Raw genomic sequence first — 14,918 nt, 5'->3', positions numbered from 1 at the left:
CTGTCCCTCTCTGCCCCTTGGCAGCCCAGGGGACAGGGCTCGGCTCTTGTGCCACCACCCTGCGGGCCGGGGCTGGTGGCAGGGCCAGGGCACCCACGGCGCGTGGTTGCCACCTGCTGGCTCTGAGAGCCCGGCCGTGGAGGCTGCCGGGGTGGATGGAGCATCCCGCAGGGCTCCCAGGATATGTCCTGGGTGCCCCCCCTGAGCAGCACCCCCCGAGCAGCACCCCAGGCTCCCCGCGAGCCCTCTCCCACCCGCAGCGCGTGGCCAGGGCTGGGCGCAGGTGGGCACTGACCTCGATGGAGATGGAGAGCGGCTCGACGCCCCGCAGCGTGCTCTTGTCGAAGGGGTCGAAGATGTCGTCCCGCATGTTGGTGGGCTGCAGGACGTACCCGCACTGCCCGCTGGACATGAACAAGGCCTGGTTCATCTGCATGGGCTTGTCTGGGGAGCACAGGTAGGAGGTGGGTCCTAGGCCCCTTCCCCTTTTCCTGGGGTCTTTGTGCCTTGTAGGATGCCCTTTGAAAGGGAACCCAGCTCATCTTCCCCGAAACCCCAAAAGCCCTGCACACGCTTGGACCGTGCAGTGACCTTCTCACATGTGGTCTGCCCAGCTACCCCGTGCTCCTTGGCTCGTCCCCTTTTCCCCTTCCCTCTCCTTTCTGCTCTCTTGTGCTGCCTCCAGCACTTGCCAAACCAACCTGCAAGATGCCTTAATTCACAAAAGCAATGAAAACCCAGCAGGAAAAAATAAATAAAAATAAAAAAGAGTTTTCTGGTGCGTTCATCAGCTGACCTGGCTCCCAATAAGGGTGACACCCAGAGTGGGAACTGCAGAGCCCCTCCTATTGCCAGGATGAGGGAAGGGCGCTGGGTGCTGTTACTGGGGGCACGACAAGCCCACCCACCCTCCCCTGCCTGCTGCCCTCACCGGGGGTCTGGAAATTGAGGGCGACCAGCTGGCTGCCGCAGATCCACATGGGCAGGGGGTCGTAGTTGGAGGAGTCGAGGCGCTGGCCCTTGGGGTAGATACGGGAGAGCTGCAGGCGGTTGTACTGCAGGAACTTCTTGCCCTTGATCTTGTTGACGTACTTCTCTGCCTTGGTCTCGGGGAAGGAGGACATATCTCGGTAACAGGCCCTCTCTGTGCCGATCTCTGGGAGGAGGCAGAGCACAGAGTGAGCCAGGAACGTGATTGAGGCCAGGCGAGGAGCTCGCGATGGGAAAAGCGCCGCTACAGAGCGCTCTGGCTCCCAGGCACAAGCACATCCCTGTTCCAGACACTTCAACCACCGCATGCCCCTTCTTAACGCTGTCCTCTCCTCCTCCCCTGGCTCAGACACAATCCGGCCACGCAGCCCCTCCTCTGTTCTCAGCGGGTTTGCTGGGTGCCAAAGGCAGGGGGCTGACGGCATGGGGACGGCTCTGCCACCACAGCCGCAGCGCGACGCTCCCCAGGGGCTGCTCAGGACAGAGCCAGATCTCAGCAGCAGAAGGATGGGGAAGGGAACCTCCACCCTCTGGTGGAGGATGTTTTCAGAGCTCCGATTTAAACTCATTCCAGCTTGCTTTGGACACCTATCCTCAGCTGCAAGCTAGCCAAAGGCCAGGGCAGCACCCTGGGGGCACACAGCGGGGTCTGCAACACCACGGGGTCTGCCTGCGGTGGCACGAGACCAGCAGATGCTCACTCTCTTCATCGAAGGGCACGGGTCGGCAATAGACAACCAGCTCCGAAAGCTCCAGGGCAATCTTCTTCCTCCTTTCCATCATCTTCCCTTCGGAGAGCTGCCAAGAGGGGGACAGAGAGGCACCAGGGCCAGTTGGGAGCGGCACCGTTGGACATCCCAGCTCACCAGCGGCAGTGCTGGCTTGGTGGGGCCGCTCCTGCCCGCGGTGTGGGCACAGCCAGTGGGTCTGCATGGGGCGGGGGGGACACTGCAGAAGCACCACGGGAAGGGAAGGGCCCTTGGCAGGTCCTGGCTTTCATTTGGAGAGGGACTGGCACCAGCAGCTTGATGCCCTCCATGGATGGAGGTGCCCACCTCTTGGTGCCCACCCCACAACCCCTGAGTGAACGTTCCCAGGTGCAGAGCTGGCCCCGGCTCTATTTTCTTTGCAACTGCTCCGCCAGGAGTTGCTGGCAGCCATTTCGCCGCCCTCCCCACCAACCCAAACCTGCTCCCTCGGCCTCCCTTCGTGCCAATGGGAATCCCCCAACTTTGCTACGACACTACGAGACGTCTCCCCTGCTGAGGGCTCTCCAGGCTCACCCGTGCATCGGCCGTCTGGGCCGCCTCGCGGATCTTCTTCACCCAGTCCAGCAAGTCCTCGTGCGTATCGGCTGCCACGTCAAGGGACAGGCGCGACACCGAGGCCATGCTAATGGAGAAGACGAACAGGCGGTTGTTCTTCCCCTCGGGGCGGATGGCTGTGTGGGGAAAGGGGCAGAAGAATGGTCACAAGCAGAAGCTGGGCCAAGTCCTTGGGAGGGAGGAAGGGGAGGCTCAGGCGAGCGGAGAGGAATGACAGAGCAGGCTCAGGGTGTGCTGGAGCAGCTCCGCATGGCCCCAAGGGCTGCTCGCAGCCACCAAATGCTCCTAGGCTGCAGCTGGGCTCCAGGGAGATGCCCAAGCCCAGCAGCCGAGCACGCTACAAGCACGCACCGCAGCCGTGCGCTCAGTTGCAACAGGCACAGGGGCTCCTGGAGGCAGACACCAACGTCCCTCCAGCCCCCAAACCCCACATACAGAGCACGGCATCTCCTCTGTCCCTCAGGGCACTCACCGATCTGGCAGGAGGGCACGTCCAGCACGCCTCCGAGCAGGTCTCCCAGGGGGCTGTTCTCGTCCAGCTGCTGCTGGGAGCGAAGCGCAGGCACGGTCACGCCAGGCACCGCGCACACGCGCTCCTCCCCACTGCCCTCCCCAGCTCACCTCCCGCTCCGGCTCCAGGCTGCTGGGACTGCTGATCTCCTCCACGTAGTTGGAGGGGAACCACAGCTGCTTCTTGCCGCCATAATCTCCCCTCCACCTGGAAGAGAGGGAAGCGTCAGCACCCACCGTGGGACCCCAGGTCACCCTGGGTTGGGATCCCAGGTGACTTGAGGATCCTTTGCCATCTGCTTTCAGGCTCTGGGAGAACACGGCAGGCTTGGGGGCAATCCCCATCCCAAAGGGGACACACCGTTGCATGGATGGTGACACCATGGTTTGACCGTGTCCCTTAGGGAAAAGGAGGATCGGGACCAACTCACCAGCCTCCTTCCTGTTTCTCCACGTTTTGGATGATGGCGTTTTTGGTGAAGGTCAGCTCATCCTCCCGCTGCGCCTTGTAGTCAAACAGGGCTTTGACTGCACACTGCAAAGAGCAGGGGTCTGGTGAGGCTGGGCAGCTGGCACCGTCACAGGGACAGGGAGGCCACCAAATCCCACCACTGATGGGGGTGTGGAGAGGGCTGAATGAGGCATGTCTGCCACCAGACCCCACTGATGCAGACCAAATCAAGACCCCCGTTTACACCAAACCACAGAGGTCAGGAGCCTGGTGTGGCCCCGCACAGGCACTTTCCTCTCTGCAGGAGCCACTGGTGGCTTTGGTATAGAGAGTTCTGAGCAGAGACAGCACAGCCAGGGAACCTGCAGACCCAGCCTAGAGCACGCCTACCTGCATGGTCTAGAAATAACTGTGCAAAGTAACAAAGCTCTTCAAAAACAGAGACACTTGGGAACTGCTCAGGCCCCAGAGATGCTAAACCCTACAAGAGGCTGGGGAGCTGGAAAGCTGTGGTAAGCTGTGCAGGAAAGCCAGTCCTTGTCTTCCACTGAGCTCTTGGTAAGAACAACGTTTGGTTGGGAATGACCCTCGGCAGCTTTAAAAGGGAAACAGATGGTGGCAGAGAGAGGTGGGTCTTATGGTCTTATCTAGCCCTGTGGAAGGTCCTCCTCGTCCTTGCCTTCCCCTACAGAGACCAAGAGGTGGGGCAGGGAGGGATGCAGAGGATGGAGAGGGGCTGCAGGGAGCAGCGCTGGCCCTGACAAGCCGTGGGAGCGTACCTTGAAGGTCGGCATGGGGTTGGCCTCCACGTAGAAGCCGGGGTGGCGTCCCTCGTAGAGGGCTCCGTAGTCCGGCTCCTGTGAAAGCAAAGGGCCAGTGATGAGAGCTGTGGCTCAGCAGAACAGGTCCCCTAGCTTGGGGGAGATGGGGAAGATGCTCAGGGGAGGGTGCGACCCCACAGAAGTGATGCTGCACCCAGCAAACGGGTGTGCAGCCACACTCCTGGCTGTCACGGGTCAGAGGGGCAGCAAGAAGCCTCACTTCACAAGAAGCCAACATGTTTCCAACAGGTGGGGCAAAAAGCTCCACATGAAGCACAGAGACAGCTCACACAATGCTGCTTCAAGGCGTTAGCTCACAACAGACCTCTCCACCACCCTTTGGCTTAGCCCTTCCAAAAAGGACTCACCGCTGTCCCTATCTTCTCCAGGGTCTCCTCGTTGATGGGGTACCTCAGCTTCATCTTGCGGTACAGCGGGTGCTTTTCGTAGTAGCTGATCAGGTCGACCAGGCTCTCGAACTCGGAGTTGCCCAGCAGCACGGTCTGGCCCTCCTGCTGCACGCGGCAGTGCTTGATCTTCCCTTCCGCCCTGGCACGGGGAGGGAGAGGAGCCGCTGGGCACACAGCACAACAAGAGGCTCTCTCCCGACATAAAGACAACCCAAAAAAGGTGTCCCCAGGCTGGCTGCTGTGCGCAGCCATCTCCCAGCACCTGTGTGTCCCCTCGGGGATATATCTGCACGGCCGCAGTGTGCCACAAACCCCAGCACCAGAGCCAGGCATGCCCCACGCCACGCAGGGCAATGGGGACATGCAGCCAGGTGCCACTTTCCCTGCAAAAACAGGGATACAGGGCGGGGAGAGAGGCAGAAAACAGCATGGCCCTGCAGGGTTCATGAGGACCAGCATGGCAAAGGAGGAGCGTGGCCCTAAAGGCTTACACAGGCCATCCAGGTGAGACAAGAGCTCCGGAGGGGCTCACGTGAGGCCAGAAACGCTCCATCAGCAGCGTGCCAGCTGCGCTGTGACACGGACTCCCACCCCTCTGGAGCAGGGTTAAACAGCCCGCGGGCACGGCACGGGAGAAGGAAAGCACAGGGACAGCCCCCCCACCGCTCCTGCCCCCTCCCCGCGCCCCCAGCCCCGCACCCCGTCCCGCCTCGCTCCTCCCAGGACGCACCGAAAGGAGATGGCGTAGGAGCTGGGCTCGCTCCTCTTGCGCACCAGGAAGGCTCCGTCCCGCGGCACCCTCATCAGCATGTGCTCGGCTTGGGCGCGGGTGAGGTTGGCGTGGTACCACCTTTCGGGAGAAGAGACGGCGCTGGGCGCGGGTCCCCACGCAGCCGGCGCAGCTCACAGCACGCAGTGCCGCTTCCCCCCGGCCCCGTGAAAGGCTGCCTGGGTCCCCGTGGGGAGGACAGGGAGAGGAGCCCACCACACGGGGGACACCGCAACGGGGGCTGTCTTCTCCCTTTGTGGGACGGGCAGGGGATGCAATAGGAACAGAGCTGTCTGGTGATGTGTAGCACAGGTGAGGGAACCTCAGCCAAGCCTGACAGTCCTCTCTTTGCATAGGGACAGCCAGCTTTGGGAACGACGAAGCTGGTGGCCGTGCTGCTGTGACACTGGGGAGTGAGGAGGGGACCGCAGAGCCCCAGCAGGGAAGCAGGGGCTGCAGGGAGACCCGGGAGGGCTTCCCATGGGGTCCCAGCTGCCACGGACGCAACTCGCCCTCCTCGCCCACGCGCTCACTCTTTGCTCTCGTGGGCATTGGTCTGAGGCACCGGCTCCGTCAGCCTCATCTCGAACTCGTTGCACCTCAGCGGCACCTCCTGGTAGTGGGTGATGAGGTCGTAGAGGCTGTCGAACACCAGGTTGTCGGTCAGGAAGAACTTGGGGCTGCCGGCGTCCTGCCGCGAGTGGATCCGGCAGTGCTGCACCTTCCCGTTGCGCCTGCAGAGGAGGGATGGGGTAAAACCGGGGTTGTCCGCGGAGAGACGGCGCCAACCAGCCCCGTCTCCAGCCCGGTGCAGCTGAGGAGGACACGGTGCCCCACCGGGGACCCACTGCCCAATGCTGCCAGCCCACCGGGACCGTGCCGAGGTGAAGACCACCCCAGCAGCGCCACGCAGAGCAGCTCACGAGCCCTTACCAGAAGGAGAGGGTGTAGTCCCCGACAAAGGTCTCGCTCTCCCTGACAAGGAAGGAGCCGTCGGGGGCCCCCGTCTCGATGCAGTACTCCGTCAGCAGCCTCTCGGCTATGTGCCGCCCGTCGCGCCCCGCTCCCAGCTTGCCATGAAACCACTTCTCCGTGGAGTGCAGCTCCGTGCTGTTGCTCACCTGGAGGGAAGAAGGCACAGACTGGGGTCACCGGGGGCTGCTCCGCGTGCGGGGCTTTAACAAGGGTCGGCGGCTTTCTGAACCAGCTCCCACCTTTCCCATCACAGCATCTCCCTCTGAAGCTGGCAGTGGAGGTGCTCAGCCCCCTGGGCAGCGAGTTCCTTTCCCGAGGGGAGCAACTTACCATCGCACAAGGGAGCCCTCACCTCCTTCTGCTCTTCCTCATCCTCGTTTCCTTGGTCACTGGTTGTCTCCCCCGAGTAATAGATCTTGCTGCTGGTCAGGACAAAGTAATGCGGGTTCCACTCCTGCAAGGAGACAAACTCTGGGCAAGAGGCCCCCTGAGGAAGCACCGAGCTGGCCCAGCACCCGTCGGTGGGATCTTCTCTCCCCGATTAGCACAAGCAGTGGGGGGTGATTGGGTTTGGGAAGGAGAGTCACCAACAGCACCGGTTTCAGTGGAGAGAAACAGGAGCTCCCAAGGCATGCCCCCGATCTGAAGCATGGGTTTATCAGCAGCGAAAAAACCTGCACGCGACAGGTCTGACACACGAAGTGACTGCAGATCATGCTGCAGCCACCCCAGCGTGTATTAAAAGATGACCAAATGAAGAGCAAATCACTGCAAAAAGGAAACATTGGGCATGGATTCGGCAGGGGGGCTATCAGAGATGGGGGTAACAGAGACGGCTGTGCGGCTTTACCATTGCGCTGTTGTTCTCCCAAAAAAAAATGGCTCTTTCATATACATTTTTGCCTGAAAGATCCTCATCAAAGCAAAGCAGCTGAAGAAGCAGACTGCGGGTAAGTAAACACACCTGCTGAAATGAATGCTCAGCGCTTTACGAAGCAGAATGCTCCTTTAGGTGCGGGAAGCGTTCGGGCAGGAGGCAGCCGGCTCTGGGCTGCCGCCACGACTTGCTGCAGGAGCAGCCAGCGCGTTACGCGGGTCGCGCAAGAGCAGCGAAGCGGCTGCCGTGCACCAGCCCAGAGCTCCCTGAGCTCAGCCTTGCGCCGCTAGCAGGGCCGGCGGGAGACGCCTAGGGGAGAGCACAGCATCAAAACTCCCCCGGCCGTCAGCGACCCGTGGGTCTGGCACTCCTGAGGCCCAGGAGGGGCAAACAGCCCCGCGTAAGGGATCTCCCTCGAGCACCCCGTGGCGTCATTTACGGAGCCTGGGGTAGCGGTGGCGGACACGTACGTGATTGATGGGGTCTTCCAGGTAGAGGATCCCGTTCTTGATGGAGTTGCTGATGTCGTTCTCGGAGTACATCACGGAGGTGGGCAGCTCCTCGTAAGCACTGCCCTCGGCCAGCTTCTTGTGCTGTGGGACAAGAGAGTGAGTAAGGCACCTCGAGCGGAGCGGGCACCCAAAAGCAGCACGGGTTTCCCAGTGAACAGCCTTGAAACTCCAGGTCTCCTACAGCGGGTCCCCCCAGACCAAAAGGACCAAGGTAAGAGACTGTCTCATGGCACTGACGTGCCACCCTGTCTTCCCGGAGGTGATTTCTGCTGTAGAAATACCAGTATCCTCCCATGGCAGCACCCAGCTGCTGGGCTCATGTCCCAGTAGCTCCTACAAAGCAAGAGAAGCTCTTTGTCTCCCCATGCTTTCAGCAGCAGGTTTCCACTTCCACCCCGAGCACTGTCAGTCACGCAGACGGTGTCCTCTGCGGCTGGTATGGGGCCACGGTAACCCCGGAGCGAGAAATTCCAGCGGTGAAGCAGGCAGAGGTCATCACCCACAGTGCGCGCAAAATGGGGCTACGGGAGGGACCTGAAGCCAAACTGCCCTAAAACTTTGGGGGAATTCCCATCTGTATCCAGACCCAACCCTTTTTCTCAAGGTAGAATTAACCAGGGACATTGACATAAATACAACCACGGTTCAGGGTTCATGCCACAGCCAAGCCCTTCCAAAAGCAGGCAGCTCCCCATGGTCCCAGAGCCAAACCTGCCCCTACTCTCTCCATTTATCAGCTCTGCCGGGGAAGGGAGCTCACCTTGATGAGAATCTTCCTCTTGAGCTGATTTGGAGAGGGGAGCCCGTCAGCAGAAATATCTACTGGTTTGGTCAAGAGCATGTCCCCAAAAACCTTCTTGAAATTCTGAGCCATGTTCCTCTGCTGAGCAATGCTGCAGTGGTCCTCGATGGACAGAATGACGGGGAAGCTGGCAGGAGGAAAAGAGCTGCCATTACTGGAGCCGTGTCTGCAGGAAGCTCCGCTGAAAACCTGGCTTCTGTGCCCTCCGAGAGCAGTCTGCACCCACACCTCTCTGTGCTGCGTCTGCAGCTGTGCTGTCTCGAGCCTTCAGTGTAAATGGCCTCCAGCAAGGTGTCCCCACCACTGGCTGTGGGCAGGGGACTGGCAAGCTGCTGAGCTTTACCCACAGCCTTCCCTCCCACGAGACTCTTTTCAGGGTGAAATCTCCCCTTGGCTGGAGCCACAACAGCACGTTCTCTTCCCGCTGAGTCCCAGATGCACGGTCTTGTGCCAGGTCCCTGGTACAGGTGGGCTTCGCCTGGCTGCAGGTGGTGCCTGCCCGCTCTTTGCCTTTCTGACAGCTCTGCTCGTGGCAGCCCAGGTGCCTGCGGTACTCACTCGGAGGTGACGAAGGCGTGCTCCTTGATAGTGACCAAGACGTCAGAGAACTTGATCTTGGTGGTTAAGGTGTGCCCATGGTAGATGACCGGCATGCCGTCAGGACCATCCCAGCAATCCACTGAAAGAGACCCAAGGGGGAAATGAGCCCAGGGGCTGCAATCTGGGCAGGACACGGACATGAGAGTGGGCACTGCTGGGAGCTCACGTTGGGTGGAAATAACGGAGAGGTGCAAGGCCAGCCCTCTCTGGGGGACCAAGGGCTCAGGCAGGCGCCAGGCAGCGCCGTGCAGCGAACAGCCTCAGCCTCTCCAGCCCACCGCGGTGGTTACACCGCCTCCTGCAGCCCTGCCTCCGCACGGAGACTTGGCCGACCGCTGCCAGCTGTCGCGACAACGGTGACAAAACTGCTGGTGGCACCGGTACTCACGTTCGATGCAGCGGCATCCCATGCGCAAGCAGCGGGCGTACGCCTCCAGCGAGGACTCGCTCGAGAACTGGTCCCCGGTCAGGTACCTGCCACGTGAGGGAAGATGAGCACGTCAGCCACAGGCAGGGTGGGGATGGCTCCTGGGACATCGCAGCCCTGCGCGGCTCCATCCCCACTGCAAGGGCTGTATTCATGGCTCCTACAAGCCCTAGGTGGGCACAATGCCCCTGCACCCAGCGCCATTGCCACCGCTCTGAGAGCTGGTCCAGCCCCTGCAGGCAGGAGCTCAGCCACCGTCTGCTCCCCAGGCTTTCAGTCCTTTAAATTTGGGCTGATGTGCTGCCACTGCACTGGGTGAACAGGGAGCACAGCCAGTGCACGTGCCCCTTGGCAAAGAATGCTTCCACCAGGGGAGAAGCAAATGGCCAATTTCAGCCTGCCCGTTTTGTAGCACCTCTCCTCCTACAGGCTGTGCAAGGCGATGGTGCCCGTGGAAGGAAACTGCCCGAGAGACAGCCTGGGACCTCAAAGCCCAGTCTGTGCAGATGTGCTGTGCTGCCAGTGTCAGAGCACAACACAGATGGCTAAACCATGAAGGGAGGACTGGGACACCAAGCGGAGGGTGTCTGAAGTGCTGATCCCATGTCTAAAGGGCTGCTCGTCAGCTCGCCGGGACCAGAGCCCCCTAGCACGGGACGCTGGGCAGGGGCAGGCGCAGGGAGCCACTCCGGGGTCCTTACGTGTTGTGCGAGGAGGAGATCCAGTAATGGGAGAGGGGGTTGTTCATGTTCTCCGGACACACCATGTCCAGCTGCGAGTTCCAGATGCTGTTCTCTTTGGAAAACAGGAAGGTGAGAAACTGCTCAGGAAGAAACAGAAGCGTGTTACTGATGCGGAGGCTTTGGGCGCTGCGGTTCAGTTTCACACACAGAGCTCACCCTTGGCGAGCAGCTATTTCCTAAGCTCAGCACAGACCGCATCCTGCAACGCGAGGTGCCAACTGGCTGCACCGGGACCAGGCAGCGGGGGCCTGACCGAATCCTGCCCAGTGCACAGCTACGTGACCCAACGTGCCTGAGCAACACAGCTCCAGGCATTAGCACCTATCTTCTGCTCCCTGCCAGATATCTGCGCACAAATCCTTAGACTGCCCCAGCTGGAGACAAATCAATAGCTCTGCATTTTATTTTGCAGCTCACACGGCAGCAACAGCTCACTATGGCCACGCGGATCAAGGGACTTCTGGATGGGACTTGGTCCAGAGGGCCTGTGACATGGTGATCTCCAGCTGTTTTTATTCTTTTGTTTCCAGCAAGGCTGATAACAAAGTTCCTTGCTTTGAAAAGATGCTTACATGGAGCAAAAGGACGTGTACCCCTGCGTAACCTCTCACTCCCCAAATGAAGTGCCCGAGGAGGGCTCCCAGCTGCACACATCCACCACCAGCAGAGTCCCCAGAAGTCGTTCCCTGTGCCAACCTTCCCTTGAGCAGCTCAGCAAACGGCTGCCCTAGGGGATCACCCTGCTTACAGCACCCTCCCCTCCAGCACTGTCACGCCTCGAAGACGCAGCCCCCCTCCCCTGGGCACCTCCCGCCCTCCCGTTAGCCATCCGAGGTGCCGTACCTCGTCCAGGGAGAAATACGGCTCGTCGATCTCTCTCAAAGGGTCCCGCAGGAAGTTGAACATGAATTCCTGTACCTGGAGGGTATCTGCAGCCCAGAGCTCCTGCAAACCCCAGAAGAGACATCAAGGAGGAAGCGTTTCAGGAAGCGTTATTCAAAACCACAGCAGCTTGCCCAACTAGAAGCTTTAACCATCTCTGCCTGGGAATTCAACCATCAGCACAAATACCAGATAGTGCGCAACTGCGGCAATCTGGCCCCTTTTTAAGTGGTCTTCATCGTCTGGGCATTGTGCATTTTTCTTCCTGAGAGCTCCTTTGCACACATCTGCTCTCCCAGCTCCCCCCGCAGCAGAAGCCAGCGTGGCTTCCTTTGGTTCCTCTCTCTCCCTGGCTGTCTTGCATTAAGTCACCCAAACGGCTGCGTCTCTGCTGCTTCATTTTGTCCTCCCTGCAGCTGTGGGAGATGGGAGAATGGCACACAGCAGAGGCCCTGTGCTCCCACCCGAGGCACGGCATTGCGAGAGCCTGCAAGAAGGGTCTGCACGCTCTGCAAACAGGCTGCGGGCACCCACATGGGTGTCTGAGCACACACTGAGCTCACCGAATGCCTCCAAAAGATGGCTTTTAGAAGCAAAGGCAGCAAGCAGATGGATCAGCTACTGCTCAGGATGGCCCAGGGAGCTTTGGCTGCCTTCTGCACCAGCCCCAAGGACTTGGTGAAACTCCAACCCCACAGAGAAGCGGGTCCCTACAGCTATCCCCTCCCCTCGCCCGTCCCGAGCTCACCCTCTGGTACTCCAGCAGGAACTTCTGGAACTCCAGCAGCGACACCCTGAAGTGCTCGGACCTTTCTCCACCCCTGAGAACACAAGGAGAGAAACGTCAGTCACTCCTGTGATGCCTGGCTGCAGCATTGCGCCAGAGGCCACCCGCAAGCCACGCGGCACAGCAGGCGACCCACGCCGTGCACCCTGAGCACGATGGTCAGCAAGGCACGATGGCAAACACACGGCAGCTGAGCTTCCATCTCCTCGTCCCGTGCTCCTGGGCAGCCCAGGGCTCACAGCAAGGGGCTGACGATGTGAAACTTTGCTCAAGGGCGGTGAAACTCCAGTCAAGGGCAGCAAAAGTCATCAGAGGGACTGAGTTGTACAAAAACGGGGTTTCTTCTTGTATGAAAGAGTGAAAAGAGCTAAAGAGGATTGGGGCTGCCAAGGGTGACTGCAGCCAGGCCAGACCTCCGGGTATTCGGAGGCTGGGGGCTCAGGGAGGCAGGGCTGGGCTGTACCAAGCTGTAGCGCACAACCAGGGGCCATGCCTGGGACCAAGACAAGAAAACAGACACGGAGCTGGCAGTGCTGTGCACAGCTGAGGGAAGGGACTGCCTGGAGAGGAGCCCAAGAGCTTACGGGTGGCCCATCGCTTACGGCCGCAGCGCCCAGTGAGCACCAACCATGAGGGTACCTTTGGGGAAACTTCTAGGGGGTCTCGTTACTCCACAAAAAAAACCACAATTTTTTTTGGGTGCAGCTGACCTGAGCTGGCTCCCAGAGGGACATCTGGGAGGAAGAGAGCCCCAACTTGACCTGAAACATCTACAACAAAGGTGCTTGTTCACAGCGCACAGAAACGCACGCAGCGCTGTGACAAGGAGCACGCAGCATGCCTCGTCCCAGACCCACTGCGGCAGGCACCAAAGCACGCGAAGGAGCAAAAAGCAGCAGCCCCTTCCCCCGCAAGCACAAGAAAGTTATCCACCTGTCTAGGAACGGGACATCCATCTGCAAAAGAAGAAGCACAGGCATTAGGTTGGCTCTCAGGCAAAAGCAATAACTTACGTGCTCCCTGCCTTCCCTAGCCCAGAGGTAGGAAACAGGAGCTATTAGTGGAGGGAGGCAGGGCTAAGAAGGCAATTAAGAGGGGATGCCCAGTAATAAATATTATCTCTGCTTCCCCTACCCCACCCTGGAGAATTGAGCTCTTACCATTTTCTGGGCACTGAACATCAGGCTGCGGTAGAGCTGTGCAAACTGCCCGTACGTGATATCCCCGTTCCTCTGCTCCACGTCCTACAGCCAAAAAAACCCACAAACACCGAGGTTTTACAGAGCCACAAGCAAGAGGACTGCACTCCTGTCACCTGCGGGTGTCACCTGCCCCCAGGATTTTGCAGAGGAGGAGGGAAAGGCCAGAACGTGGCCAGCCTTTGCCTCCTACCTTCATATGTCTCCACTAGGGCCAACGGGACCCCGACAGCACCCAGGACATGGGCGCATCCTAAGCCCCCGTTACGTGCTTCCCCAGGCTCACCCACATAGCAAGCATTACAGCTTACTTGAATAGTTACAAAAGGATTGTTTCCTTTTTTGCTGGCAGGGAATACCTGCAATATCTAGAAACTGCAAGAGACAAGGTGCACGCTCCTCTTTGGTGGGACCTTTCCTAGGTGAGCTGACACGTGGGCAGGCAGCGGCGCTGCCCAGGGACCCAGCCCGAAGGGGAGAGCAGCGGGGCCGCGTGCTCACCGTCAGCCGCTCCCGCAGGAACCTCATGTTGGGGACACGGTAGTTGACCTGGGACAGCATGTTCTTCAGGTCCTTGGCGGAGATCCTGGCAGGGCAAAGAGGGAAAACACGTTCAGGAGCTCTGGGACCAAGGCATCAGCTGTGAAAGGCGAGGACGGACGCGCATCCCTGGGAGCACACCGGGGTTGGGACCCAAAGGCGAAAGGGAAGAATGTTTTACATTTTCACGTGTATGCTGTGCACAGGGAGCGCACAGAGATGGGACAGGGCTGCCTACATCCTGCTGGGAACTGCAGACAGCTCCTGCAAGCCGCTGGCACTGCGGGGCAAGCCCCAGCATCCTCGCCTCACGTGGCCCCTGGGAGCCGAGGCTGCAGCGGGCACACGGCGCCTGCCGGCTGCTGGGAGCGACCGGGCAGAAGCACCTTTAGAGCATCTGCGCCCCAGCATGGAAGCTGGGAGACCAAAATCTGATCCCTGACACACAGAAGGAGGTGGAGGTAGCGCCTGCATTGACGACAATTCCTCCAAGTCTGCCCAGCGATCATCAGTGGTGCTTTTGTGCCTGATCCTCAAAAGCAAGTGGGAGCCGGGACCCTGGAGGATGCTGCCCCATCCTGCAACGCACGGGGCAGGCCTGGCACCGGGAACGCTCACGGACTTGGGCCCAACTAAATACACCAGGGACAATGTGATATGTGCTGGTTGTGTGCCACGGGCCATCCCTTCCCCGTGATGCTGAGCCCACAAAGGAGCTTTGGCAGGAAGGAAGGGATGGGACGCAGCGGCCACCCCCAGAGCCCTGCCCCAGCACCAGAGGGCTGTTGTCCCCGGGAGGTGTTGCGCCAAGGCACTGCTCATCGTGGTGACAAAACAAGGAGAGGAAAGAACAAACCATGTAAAAGCTCCGACCAGCATTTCCCCTCTGTTTCTGGTAGGAGGGCAGGGCATGGGATGATTTTATTTACTGTGTTAGTAATAAGGTTAAAGTGCTGGAGAGCTTGGAAAAATAACTTGGTACTATTTTGAGACTAGAAAGTTAAAAAAAAAACAACAACACACAAAAACTTTCTTCTTCTTCTGCGGAAGTTTTTTTAAGGGCTTAGGATGAAGAAGCCAGAGGACGGATCCAGCCCTCTCCAAGGGCATGAAAACATTCCCCGCTCCCGGTGCTCTAACTCTGCTCCCAGCCTCGGGCAGCTTTCCTAGCCAGAGGTGAAACGGCCTCCCCTGGAGCTAGGAAAAAAAAACCAGCATCCTGTTATCCTCCTCTTCCCACCTAACCTCCCCTGGAAAAACAAACACCCAGAGGCACGGCCGCCAGTGCAAACAGGCAG

At 59.7% G+C, this 14,918-nt stretch overlaps 1 protein-coding gene across 4 annotated transcripts in view; it reads right to left on the bottom strand.

The window, feature by feature from the left end:
• The window catches only part of PLCG1 (phospholipase C gamma 1), a 41,222-nt gene that overhangs the window by 3,888 nt on the left and 22,416 nt on the right, over window positions 1-14,918 (bottom strand). For 2 of the 4 annotated variants that reach the window (XM_083801646.1, XM_083801648.1), the window contains exons 5-27: window positions 13,582-13,666; window positions 13,042-13,125; window positions 12,815-12,837; window positions 11,843-11,915; window positions 11,056-11,157; window positions 10,171-10,289; window positions 9,431-9,516; window positions 9,001-9,121; window positions 8,401-8,569; window positions 7,599-7,721; window positions 6,604-6,705; window positions 6,210-6,397; window positions 5,810-6,010; window positions 5,238-5,357; window positions 4,466-4,646; window positions 4,056-4,133; window positions 3,257-3,360; window positions 2,937-3,033; window positions 2,788-2,860; window positions 2,274-2,431; window positions 1,692-1,788; window positions 932-1,156; window positions 296-444 (exon numbers count right to left, since the gene is read on the bottom strand). In XM_083801646.1, coding sequence (XP_083657772.1) covers window positions 296-444; window positions 932-1,156; window positions 1,692-1,788; window positions 2,274-2,431; window positions 2,788-2,860; window positions 2,937-3,033; window positions 3,257-3,360; window positions 4,056-4,133; window positions 4,466-4,646; window positions 5,238-5,357; window positions 5,810-6,010; window positions 6,210-6,397; window positions 6,604-6,705; window positions 7,599-7,721; window positions 8,401-8,569; window positions 9,001-9,121; window positions 9,431-9,516; window positions 10,171-10,289; window positions 11,056-11,157; window positions 11,843-11,915; window positions 12,815-12,837; window positions 13,042-13,125; window positions 13,582-13,666 — 2,758 coding nt within the window. The remainder of the gene's footprint in view (window positions 1-295; window positions 445-931; window positions 1,157-1,691; window positions 1,789-2,273; window positions 2,432-2,787; window positions 2,861-2,936; window positions 3,034-3,256; window positions 3,361-4,055; window positions 4,134-4,465; window positions 4,647-5,237; window positions 5,358-5,809; window positions 6,011-6,209; window positions 6,398-6,603; window positions 6,706-7,598; window positions 7,722-8,400; window positions 8,570-9,000; window positions 9,122-9,430; window positions 9,517-10,170; window positions 10,290-11,055; window positions 11,158-11,842; window positions 11,916-12,814; window positions 12,838-13,041; window positions 13,126-13,581; window positions 13,667-14,918) is intronic. The other 2 variants (XM_083801647.1, XM_083801649.1) reach the window with 1 other exon arrangement.

The sequence above is a fragment of the Anser anser genome (genome assembly GCF_964211835.1).
Source record: "Anser anser genome assembly, chromosome: 16".
Lineage (NCBI taxonomy): Eukaryota > Metazoa > Chordata > Aves > Anseriformes > Anatidae > Anser > Anser anser.
This window is presented reverse-complemented; position numbering and strand designations above follow the sequence as displayed.